A 13,034-nucleotide genomic window follows, 5' to 3' on the forward strand; every position below is an offset into this window, starting at 1 on the left:
TCAAATGTGTCACTCCCAATCTATTTTAAAAATTTTAATTTCTTAATTGAACCTTTCTTGTAATGTTTAATATCATGATCTCCACAGTTAACCATAATTTAATAGATAAATAAACAGTCTGCCACACTTTATTAAAAACTAAAATCTACTGCTCAAAATTAAAAGTCCAGAAACCCATCAACAAATCCCAAGTCAGATGATAACATTGAAAAAATACTTCTCCCCCAAAACAAAAATTACTTAGCAGACAAAACATAAGTTAAAAATCTATTCATAATTAATTAATTACATACACATCAACCATTTAATAATTCCAAACCTACAACCCCAGCAGCAAGAACATAAATAAAAAAGCCCCACACCTTTTGCTGCCTGGCATTCACCAAAACAAATTTAGCACAAAAAGTCACATCCTTATAATGACACATCTTTCCTTTTTCCATCAATAATACACCCATCCCCTCAATTATATCACAAACTGAGTATATATATATATATATATATAATAACAATAATTAAAAAGAAAAAAAAAAAAAAAAGCATACACCACCCCTTCCACTTCTTTATTCCAATGCAATCACCATCAAACCCCCAAAACAAAGAACCATCTTTTTAATTCTTATTCTTTCTGTATTTTTTCCACTGGTTGATACCTTCCTCCACTTCCTTACTGGCTTCCTGGATACACACATCCTTCATAACCTGCACCCAATTTCAATAAATATCAACAAAAAATATTATTATTATTATTCACTAATGAATATAATATATATATTATATATATATATTATATAATTAGGGATGATCAGAGCCGTTGATTTTACTGGGATTAGTGGAAGTGAGAGTTGCGGACTGGCGGAAGTCACAGTTCCAAGGGTTACGGCCGGAAGTCTGGTACAAAACATTCATCGCGTACGCTGCGTGTGATCGGACGGTGTTCGGGAGGTAGCACGCACCACCTGGTTGGATCGGACGGCAATCCATTGCCGCCGTACCACACACGTAATCCAAGTCAGCTTGCAGCTCTTCATCCGAAACCCCATCTCGAGGCACGCACCATCCCATCGTCCCTTTCTTCCCCTGCCAATCATCACCACCGTCCGATCATCATTCAACGGTTCATTTTTAATCTCAAAACCAAAAAAAATAAAAATAAAAATAAAAATTCTTAGATCAATGGGGAAAAAATGGTGACCTTGGGGACGGCGCTGGGAGCGGTGGGGGTGGAGGAGGCGGAGCGGGAGAGGCCGGCGTCGTAGGTGGCGGTGAGATCCGGCTTGAAGAGGCCGAAGGAGCGTTCTGAGGTCGGTCCTGGCTTGAGATCCTCGTCGTAGAGGGCGAAGAGATAGGTCTCAACGGGACGACCTGGCATCCTCGGCGTTCCGGCCATGGATCTCAGATGCGCTACCAGACCGCTGGTGAAAGCTTTGGCGTTGTCGACGCTTGCTCCGACCTCTCCGTCATCGCCTTTGTATGGCCAACCGGTTTCGGCTACCACGATCTCCGTTGATGGGAATCCGGTGGCGTCCAGCGCTGCCCGCACGGCGTCGACCTGAGCGTCGAACATGTTCATGTAGTTTATCTTGGAGTTGCCGTCGAAGCGGCCGGAGTTGGGTTGGAATAAGCAGAAGGCTAGGGTTTCGGGACGGGGATCGGAGCGGTAGGCGAAGTATGGGTAGGGATTTATCATGAATGGAGATCCGGTTTCGTTTAGAAACCCTAGAATTCCTTTGAGGCCGGGGATGAGATCGGAGTGGAAAGCGCCAGTGGATGGGGGATCGGATTGGGCGAGCACCGCCATGGTATTGACGGTGGAGATCTTGACAGATGGGGCGGCGGTGGAGAGGGCGGAGTGGAGGTTTTGCATCGCCGGGAGAAGTTGGGAAGCGAGAGAGGAATCGCCGGAGCTGAGGACCTCGTTGCCGACGGCGACGACGGAGATGGAGGAGGCTGGGAGGTAGGCGAGGACGTTGGCAGCGGCCCATTGGGAGGCCGCGGCGGGGTCGCCGGCGAGAGAAGGGATGTCGCCGTTGGCGACGCCAATGACGACGGAGATGCCGGTGCCGGCGAGGGCCTTGATGATGGCTGGGTCGGCGCCGTAGAGCCGGACTTTGGAGATCGTCGTTGATTGGAGAAGCCGCACAGTCGCGTCCGGCGGCGGGAGGTTGTCGGCAACCTCGCCGTAGTTCACTCCGATGTACGACTGCGCCGCTGAAAAACCGAGGAAATCACTTTCAGGTAATTTTACAGAATTATTTATTTAATTTTATGTTTTGGAAAATTAAGCATGAGGTGACATCAAATAGCTATGAAATTTAAGTTATTTAACAATAAAAATAAATAATAATAAAAAAAAAATTTAAAAAAAATAAGGAAATTGAAACTTACTCGCCAAGGAATAAAGGGAGAGGAGAGTGTAGATAGCGAGGAGAAGGCGATTAATCGCCGCCATGGATTGAAAGTCGGCGAGGGAGAAGACGAGAAAAGCTTGGGGATGTGTCACATGTGTGGAGAAGCTGATGATAAAGAGAGTGATTTTGTACTAGCGTGGCATAATCGTAAATAAAAAGTGGTTTAAGGGGTTAATGTTAGCCCGGATCGTTTACTACAACAACGGTTACCTAAAGACTTGTGTCTTAGACTTGCTAGCTGTGAGGTTTGGAACAGCGTGCACGCTTTTTGGTTCATCAGGGGCGTTGACTTGCCTTTGAGATTCGTGTGAATTTGATGAAGATAAAGCCACCACTTTAAGACCAGGTTAGGTGCCGTGTTAAAATGTTTATTTTAATTAGAAAAATAATTCATAGCTTACTTTGATATCTAAACACAAATATACTTTATTTTTGGTTTTTTATGTTGCCTATGGTGACATTTTAATTTATTGACATTGAATGAGTATGTGTGATGTACTTAGAAGATCCACATACATTTGTTAATATACATAATTTATTTATATTTATTAAAAAAATTATCATAACTTGAGTAGAAATATTAAAATAACTATTTTATAATTTAGAACTTAATTTTTTTTTAAAGCAAAGTGAATATTAGACATTATTGCTAACTATTTAAAGATTAGATATATATATATTGTTTAATTTAATTAGAATTTGATATCATAGTGGAGCACTCCAAGAAGAGGTTCTAATATGGTGTTATTGGTGCAAGCCATGTGGCTTTATTCCTATGGTTGGAGATTTACTTTGATACAAGAATTTGTTTGATTCGTGGCGAAGTAATCTAAAAAAGAGTACTTGAAAGCATTGTCATGTTTTCCAAGTGCTTTTTTTAACTGATCCCTTGCTTTGAACTTTCTATGCTGCACCCCAAGACCTTCTTTTAACTTTCCATTGAGCACAACAAGGTGTCCCAACTTTAGAAGCTGAAACTAGACTAGAAAAGAACCTTTTGGGTAAATTTTCTTGATTGTAAATTTTATTAAGTAATTATCTTTATAAGCTTGTTGTTTAGTTGACCTAGATGAGTCATGCATTCCACTTGAGGGAATGTGTTTGGTTTGGGGTTATTCCCCAACCAAATACCTAAAGTTATCCTAAGGGCATTTGAAATATTTTTTTTTTAAATGAATATGTTTATTTATTAATTTTAATAAATAGTTATACTTATGAACATGTACTATTTAGTTATTGGGTGAAACTTAAATTATATCCAAAAATTTGGATTAAAAATTATTTTAGTCATTGAATTTTAATAAAATGTTCACTTTGATTAGTTGCTCACGTTTTGTGCCGTTTCAGGTGTGATAGTGGATTATTCTAGTGTTTAGTATAATTAATGTGTCATTAAATGACTGAAATGGATATATCCATGTAATTTTGGACCAGAGAGATTTTTGTAAAATGGATATTTAGTTCTACAAATGTGAACTTTCATTTTAATTAAAAATAAAATATTAGTTAATTTATTTAACTTTAATTATTATTTACTTCAATCAAAATTTAATCAAAATAAAAATCATCTTCAATATAATTTTAAATTTGTGCTTGTTTGTCACATTTGTCACATATAATATATATATATATATATATATATATATATAGTTTTAAAAGGAAATCTCTTAAGCCGAAACCTTGTGTACATCTTGGATTAATATTACTTCATCTTTGTTTTAAATGTCAGCTTTATTATTAATAACAAATTTATTTGAATGATGAATTCGGAATTTAAAAAAAAAAAAATCAATTAATTATAGTAGCTCAAGCAGGAATTCAGATATGCCGGCTACCACAACTTCCACAAAAATAATTCACTTTGCATATAAAAATATAAAAATATGTTATTGCATGTTCATTGTCTTTGTCAGTTGTCCGGTGGAAAGCCTGAAACATTACGTCCATTTGTGTTTATTGTCCTACTGTTTGATTAATTTTATATTGTATGGGTTTTTACTTTTGAAATCATATTTAATAAATAATTTAATAAATGAATGATAGAATTTTATTTAGCATGGATTCGAGTTGAATGTATGTCTCTATATGTCATTTTTTTATTATATAAATATTATATTTATTTAAAATATGAAATATGGGTCAAATCTTGTAACATCCTTTATTGTAAAATGTTTTCATCAAAGTCTCCGTAATATAAAAAATTACACGTAAAATTATAATATCATGATGTATTATTTTTAACATATAAATGATAAATATTCTCAATTTTAAAAAATTCAGCAGTATGCACAAAATGTGAAAACTAATATTTCAACACATCCGTGTAATTTTTTTTTTTTTTTGCATGAATTTTGAAATTCAATCTCAAGTTTTTTTTTTTTTAACATAAACATTATAGGTAAATGATTCATGTACCAATAAATCAAAAAAAATTATTAAGAAAAAATTACATAATAATAATAATAATAATAATAATAATAATAATACAATATGTAAGTCATCACAGGCAAAGATATGACAATCCAATATTTATTGCCATTCTAAAGGGAGCAACTGAGTGTGTCATCAAATCTTGATTACCTCCACGTACGTAGCCGAAAGTGGTCAGTGAACGTTGCACAAGTTGCAGAACGTTCTTCATGTGCAGATGAGGTAGAGAGCAAGATGAGAAATGTTCTTTTACAATTACCCCTTGTAACCTTCTTTATTTACGGAGTTAATTTTTTGAAAATCTATCATGCTTCTTTAAGAAAGCAGGAACATGGGGGTTAAAAATATTTTTACCATTCAACTCATTGAAGTATTTGATGAAAAACACCACTTTTGACCTTATGGTTTCAATTAAGCATGACAAATGGGTTGACATGTTAATTTAAATTTTATTTTAAGAACCCTAGGGAGATTCATTGTTTATTATCTGAATACTCCTTTTCTATGCTTGATTCTTTCCTATCTGGTATTAGTTTCTATATTAGTTTTAGTTTATATTGTTTTTCCTTAGTTGGTGATAATACTCTCATATGTCATAAGATGGACAACCTAGCTTTTGGAAGAGTAGTGGGGCGAACCCACTAGAAACCCCAGGGGACGCTGCACAGTCTCGGTGGAACAAGTGGGGGACGGGATCGCACTCACGTGGTACTGGAACCACCCGTCATGCAATCACTATTCATAACTCCGGGAAATATCCCTCGCCCAGTAGAATCGAACTCTCATCACTCGGTGAGAGCTCTATCGGCGATCCGTGTACCAATAGACCCGAAAGTCGTTGGCGACAACCTAGCTTTTTTGCTAGTTATATTATTTGGCTAATGCATGCACTTGAGATTCATAAGTTATTACATGCCTCATGCATCACAATTATTAACAACTCATCCCTATTTTCTCTTCTCATTCTCGGCTTGTATAACCATACCAGATACCACCAACATCCTTATCATCACCAACATCACCATCTCCACCCTTTAATTTTTTATTCTCACAAACATTTCATCTAGCATTAATATTTAATTCTTTATGCATGCCAGCGCTATTAGCCTTCACTTAACATCCCAATTTCCAATTTACATTGGCATACACATGCACCCTTCTAAGCATACACCTCACTTAAGCAAGCATACAAATATAATTATCTTATCATCATTCTAACTATCACCACCAACAACCCAAGTAGTTTATTGATAATTGGGTCTCCATCAGAACTCTTCATAAATGATGAAAGTTTGAATCATAGGTGAGAGGAAATTTCTGGGAGTGTGAGTAGTAGTTGTGTGCGAGTGGTTTAATACCAATGTATATACATGAGTCATACTTTCACTTGCTCTGTCAAAACTTGTGTATGTCTGTCTTTTTTAGTGGCTTAGTCACTCATCTTATAGATCATTTGGCAAAAATAAAAAAATAAAAAAAATAAAAAAAATTTATCACCAACATTCACCTTTCTGCCATTTCCACCATCATTTTCCACTAGCAAAACCTTGAATCTTTGCCTTCAAATTCTCAGAGGCATTTATCAAACATATGCAAGCATCCTCCAAAGGAAATGCTTGAATCCAAAGATCTTGATAAATGACTAACAAATACTAAAACCAACACCAATCTTATTCTCATAATCAATAAGATACCAATAAAACATTTCCATTCATTAGTTAATTCAATCCCATGCTATATTACATAAATAAAAATCCATCCATCACCACCCACTTGTTAGTTTTGCCAACAATTACCACATACATTCAATCTAACATGTATACATGCAAAAATTTTAATACATGCAGCTGCCGCCTCCAAGCCTCTTTTCTAACTTCTTCCATATTTTTCGCTAGAAAACTCAAACAAAATGCAACAAATGAAAAGTAAGGAGACATCAAAATTCTCCCCTTAATTAATTTGGCTAGGACATAATACTTGAAAACAGTCATCAAATTTTGGCAATCAATGAAAGAAATTCAATTGAATTGAAAACCGTACAATATTTCAAGAATAGAGAGCACTAAAATAAACCCAATTGATATGCAAGAGGAAAAGAACTTACAACCCACTTTCAGTATAAAGGTACCCAAATCTCTCTCTCTCTCTCTCTCTCTCTCTCTCTCTTCCTCTTGTCCTCCTTCTCTCACCTCTCAACCCTTCAAAAATTCTCCCTCTCTTCCTTGACCTGCAATTCAGCTTTACTTTTTCTTTTTCACTTCTTTGATTAAAACCTTAATGAAGATAAATTACACTCTCGGGCCTATAGTAACAAACTACAATATCAAGTTAATCAAAATTGTAGAGGTTAAAAAATAAAAATTGTTTTTGTTGCTTTATTACCCATATTTTTATTATGACTTCATAATGGAATAATACTTATCATGTTTTATGTTTTATGAAGTTTCCATAAATATAACTCTTCTTTGACCTTAGATATAGAATTATATCCTTTGGTGAGATTGGTTTTATAATGTTTTACTTTAGTTCTAACACAATCCTATTCAGACGGAAAAAACCACGAGCCAAACTCCGAATCAAATCAACTATCAAAATCAACAAGTATAAAAAACTCTCAAGCAAATGCACACTTGAGATCACCACCAATAATAGAGAAATACAAATAATAACTCTAGAAAACCCCCTTTCTTAAATAATCACACCAAGAAGAAAAAAAAAACAAGAAAAATTACCCTCCAAGATTGCTCCAAACAAACTTGCTGATTTGAGTAGGATTCAATAAAAGAAGATATGTTTTCTTCACCTTCCTCCTTCCAATGGACACAGAGAACAAAACTACGCTTCTTTTTCTTTTTTCTCACCATCGATGCCTTCTCAATAGCCACATATTTATGTTTAGGGTTTCTTTTGCATTTTGCCCACTGTCTTTATTACTAATAATAAATGGGCTGGATCGAAGTTTGGCCACCAAACCAACAATCTCCCCCTCCAGCCCATGGGGAGATGTCCACACTTCAACTTTTTATTTGCAATTCAGTCCCACTGCCTTGGCACAGAATTGATGCTTATCACGAGTCACTGCCTTAGTCAACATATCAGCTGGATTTTTATCAGTGGGGATCTTCTTCAGACATATTTCTTTTTTATTTATGGCATCACGAATCCAATGGTACCTCACATCAATATGCTTGGTGCGACAATGATATGTGGCATTCTTGCTTAATTCTAATACACTCTGGCTATCACAATTAACCATATATTCATCTTGTTTCAAGCCCAATTATTGAAGAAATCTTTTCATCCAAAGCATTTCTTTGCCTGCTTCAGTCAAAACAATATACTCTGCTTCAGTGGTGGATAATGCTATGCATTTTTGCAACTTGGACTGCCATGAAACAACTCCCCCCGCAAAAGTAAACACAAACCCTGAAGTTGACTTTCTATCATCAAGGTCACCTGCCATATCCGCATCTGTGTATCCTTCTAGAATTTGTTCTGAACCTCCAAAACCTAAACACATCTTTGAAGTACCTCTCATATATATAAAGATCCACTTCACAGCCTCCCAGTGTACTCTACCTGGATTAGAGAGAAATCTGCTGACTAAACCAACTGTATGAGTAATATCTAGCCGGGTGCATACCATTGCATACATAAGACTCTCAACTGTAGACGAGTACGGAATTGCTGCCATATCTTCCTTTTCTTATTGAGTAGTAGGACAAGATTTCTTGCTAAGTGTAAAGTGATTAGCAAGAGGTGTGCTAACTGGTTTAGCACTCTTCATATTAAATCTACTCAAAACTCACTCAACATACTTCTCTTGTGACAACCACAACTTCTTGGCTTTCCTGTCACGAAGAATTTGCATGCCTAGAATTTGTTGTGCTGGCTCTAAATCTTTCATGTCAAAAGAGCCAAACAACTCCTTTTTCAAAACATTAATCATTGCAATATCTTGTCCTACTATCATCATATCATCCACATATAACAGAAGGATGATAAATTTACCATCTGGAAGCACTTTAAAGTACACACAATGATCTGCACCTGTTCTAATATAGCCATAACTTATCATAAAAAAGTCAAATTTTTTATACCATTGTCTTGGTGCTTGTTTCAACCCAAATAAACTCTTCTTTATTCTGCAAACCATGTGTTCTTTCCCTTTAGCTTCAAAACCTTATGGTTGATCCATGTAAATTTCTTCTTCCAAATCACCATGAAGAAATGTCAACTTCACATCTAACTGCTCAAGCTCAAGGTCCAAACTGGCAGTTAATCCAAGAATAAACCGAATAGAGCTCATCTTCACAACAGGAGAGAAAATCTCATCAAAGTCAATTCCTTGCTTCTGATTAAAACCTTTGACCACCAAGCGAGCTTTATATTTTACTATCTTCTCACCATCCATCTTCAACTTAAACACGCACTTGTTCTTCAAGGCTTTTCTATCTTTAGGAAGCTCGACAAGCTCATAAGTATCATTCTTCATAAAAGAATTCATCTCCTCATGCATAGCTTTTATCCAATGAGCTTTTTGTTTGTGATTTTGAACTTCTTGAAAGTTTTTCGGCTCCCCCTCTTCAGTAACTGTAATATACTCAGAACTGGGATATCTAGTAGATGGACGATGTTCTCTGGCTGATCTTCTGAGCTGGGGTTCTTCTCTAATTTCAGGTGAAAGTGACAACTCCCCTTGCTCAACACTATCATCGACATCAATCTGTTCAATCATATCATTAGATCCATGCTCTTCATGTAATTCCTCGTCATTTGTGATAGTCTATATTGGAGTAACTGGCACTGAAAAAGAAATGTCACTATTCTTCTTTGATGTTTGAAAATCAGCCAAGGTCTTATATTCCTGGAAGATAACATCTCTGGATCTAAAGACCTTTTTCTTCATTGGATCCCATAGCCTGTAACCAAACTCTGCATCTCCATAACCCAGAAAAATGCATGAAATAGCCCTGTCATCAAGTTTCTGTCTTTGCTCCTTCGGTACATGTGCAAAAGCTTTGCATCCAAATACCTTCAAATGAGAGTAAGTAATATCTCTCTCAGACCATACTCTCTCAGGAACATCAAAATCTAAAGGTGTTGATGGAGATCGATTCATTAGGTAGCAAGTTGTGTTAAGGGCTTCACCCCAAAATGGCTTAGGTAGATTAGCCATTTTTAACATACATCTGACCTTCTCCAGAATGGTTCTGTTTGTTCTTTCAATTACACCATTGTGCTGTGGAGTACCAGGAACAGTCTTTTCATGTCTGATGCCATGCTCCAAGCAGTAATTTTCAAACTCTTTTGAAGTGTATTCACCTCCATTGTAACTGCGAAGACACTTCAAGGATGCCCCTTTCTCTCTTTCCACCATGACATGAAACTGCTTGAAGTAATGAAACACCTGGTCTTTTGATTTCAAAACAAAAACCCAAACCTTTCGTGAATCATCATTAATAAAAGTAACAAAATATCTACCACCCCCTAGAGTTTCCACATCAATGGGACCACATACATCAGAATAAACTAACTCAAGAACATTAGTTTTCCTTTTAGAGGACTTACTTATGTTGCTTGCAAATAAACAATAATCACAAGGGTTTAAACTCATACCTTTAGCAAAGGAAGTGAGAGACTTATTTGCCAAAATCTGCAAGTCTTTTTCACTCATATGTGCCAACCTCTTGTGCCACAAATCTAGGGAAGCTTCATCTTCAATTGAATTTATGTCACCTTTAATCATCCTCAGTTGAGTCTTGTATAATGTATGACACAAAGTACCTCTGGCAACCACCATTGAACCTTTAGTAAGTTTCCAATTCTTGTCACCAAAGATATTGAAATAACCTTCTAGGTCCAAAGCATGAGTAGAAATCAAATTCAAACGCAACTCTGGAACATGTCGTACATTTTTCAGAATCAATGTACAACCAGTATTTGTCTCCACACAAACATCACCAATACCCACAATATCTGCATAACTGCTGTTACCCATCTTTGCTCTGCCAAAGTTTCCTGATTTGTATGTAGTAAAAACTTCCTTCTTTGACGTGGCATGGTATGATGCTGCTGAATCAATAACCCACTCAACACAAGAATCAGTAACTTGGCTTTCATCCTCATTAAAGAAAAGTACAACCAGCTCTTCTTCTTCAACAGATATAGCTGCAGTGGTATTTTGATCATCTGTCTTCTTTGAATTCTTCTCATCATTCTGTTCTTTTTTTCAGATCCTGCAGTTTCTTCGCATATGCCCTTCTTTGCCACAATAATAGCAAGTGAATTTGCCTTTTGGATATGACTTGCCCCTTGACTTAGAGCGCCCTTTAGGACCTCGACTCTTACTCCTGCCTCTGTTCTTTGTAACTGTAACAAGAACCTGTGAAGTATCAATGCCCATATCTTTCCTTCTTGTCTCCTCATTATAAAGACTATCTTTTACAATAGATAAAGATAGGACACCATTTGGAGCAAAGTTGCTAAGAGACACTACTAAGGTCTCCCAACTGTCAGGCAAAGAACTCAAGAGCAATAATGCCTGCAATTCATCATCTGGTGTTATTTTCATGGTGCTCAACTGATTTACCATATCTTGAAAATCACTCAAGTGTTCAGCAATTGATCGCCCATCTCTAAGCTTCAGATTCACAAGCTTTCCGATAACAAAAGCTTTCATTTGAGCATTCTTCGTCTCATACATATTTTCTAATTTTTTCCATAGCACCTATGCATCAACTTCTTTGCTTATATGGTGATATACACTGATATCAACCCACTGTCGGATAGTTCCTACAGTCTTCCTGTGCATTTTCTCCCAATCATCATCAGATTTTCCGGTACATTCAAACCAAACTCCTTCTCATTTTTTAGTCTAACATTGTGTATTTAAGAGAGTTGTTAGAGATCTCTTGGCTATAAATATATGTCCAATCATGAACCCAAATCACACACTTGCTTATTTCTTTCTTTCACATTCTCCTTCTCCCGGGTGTGCTTTTTGCATACCAGGAAAACCAATGTTTTAATAACCAGACTAGTTGTTGACCCGGTTAGGCAACCGATTACGGTCCAACCGGTTGAATCGGCCGGTACAACCGGATTTAATTTTTTCAAATAAATAAATATTGAAAAATTAAAAATATTAAAAAAATAAGTAAAAATAATTTCAAAAATAAGGAATAAATAATAAAAAAGATATAAAATTACATATTGCAAACAATGCAAAGTTAAATTACCTTTATAAGGTCACAAAGTCTCAACTTTACATAAAATTAAAATTTTCAAAATACAAATATACAAGGATACAACTATACAACAAACATTGAAAAATAAAGAATTAAATAAAATTTAAGTATACAAGTATACAACAACAACACCAACAAAAAATGAGGAATAAAATAAAATACAAGTATACACTCTACAACTACTACTACAACAACAACAACAATTTCATTAAAAAATGAGGAATGAAATAAATACAAGTATACTTATACAACAACAAAATACAAGCATGCAACACCACCACCACTATTAACAAAAATTTGGACTGAGTTAATGAGTTTATTAACTTTATTTAAATTTTTAATTATAAAATAAATAAACCAATTAAATAATTTAAATTAATAAATTAGCCGGTCCGGTCCAACTGGTTGAACTTGTCAGTCCGCTTCTTTAGTATTTTACAAGGTTGTCAGACCCGGACCGGCCCGCCGGTTCAACCGGAAAAACCGGGAACCGGCCATGTGGCCGGCCCGGGTATACCCCATTGACCTGGGTATTAAAAAATCCGGTGTTAATCCGGTGACCCGGGCGGTTCAACCGGGAATCGGTTGACCCGGCCGGGTCAATCGGGTCACAATGTTTAATTTTTTTTTACAATATTTAATAATTTATTATTATTTTCTCATTAGAAACCACAAAATTGTGTATATTTTATAATCAATAAATCGAATTACAATATATATATATATATCATAAACATAACAAAAATTATTATTTAAAAATAAAACATATTAATGTGTTATGTAAATACTTTCTAAAAATTTAATTTATTAAAAAAATAAAACAATAAATGAGTGTAATTTTATTATAAAAATATAAAATTAAAGTATTCTAATTAAATAAAAAATATAAGAAAATTTAAAACAAAATAAAAACTCAATTGAGATATAAGAATTAGTGAATTAA

The 13,034-nt window shown here is 35.6% G+C and overlaps 1 protein-coding gene across 1 annotated transcript; it reads right to left on the minus strand.

The window, feature by feature from the left end:
* Positions 1 to 240: 240 nt before the first annotated feature.
* LOC120277371 (glucan endo-1,3-beta-glucosidase 7-like) lies at positions 241 to 2,845 on the minus strand. The gene is made up of 4 exons (XM_039284187.1): positions 2,389 to 2,845; positions 1,196 to 2,211; positions 825 to 1,080; positions 241 to 702 (listed from the first exon to the last, which is right to left on the minus strand). Exons 1-4 carry the CDS (start codon positions 2,450 to 2,452, stop codon positions 668 to 670), a joined length of 1,371 nt encoding a protein of 456 aa, XP_039140121.1. The 5' UTR covers positions 2,453 to 2,845; the 3' UTR covers positions 241 to 667.
* Positions 2,846 to 13,034: the final 10,189 nt, after the last annotated feature.

Source organism: Dioscorea cayenensis, chromosome 15 (genome assembly GCF_009730915.1).
Source record: "Dioscorea cayenensis subsp. rotundata cultivar TDr96_F1 chromosome 15, TDr96_F1_v2_PseudoChromosome.rev07_lg8_w22 25.fasta, whole genome shotgun sequence".
In the NCBI taxonomy this organism is placed as follows: domain Eukaryota; kingdom Viridiplantae; phylum Streptophyta; class Magnoliopsida; order Dioscoreales; family Dioscoreaceae; genus Dioscorea; species Dioscorea cayenensis.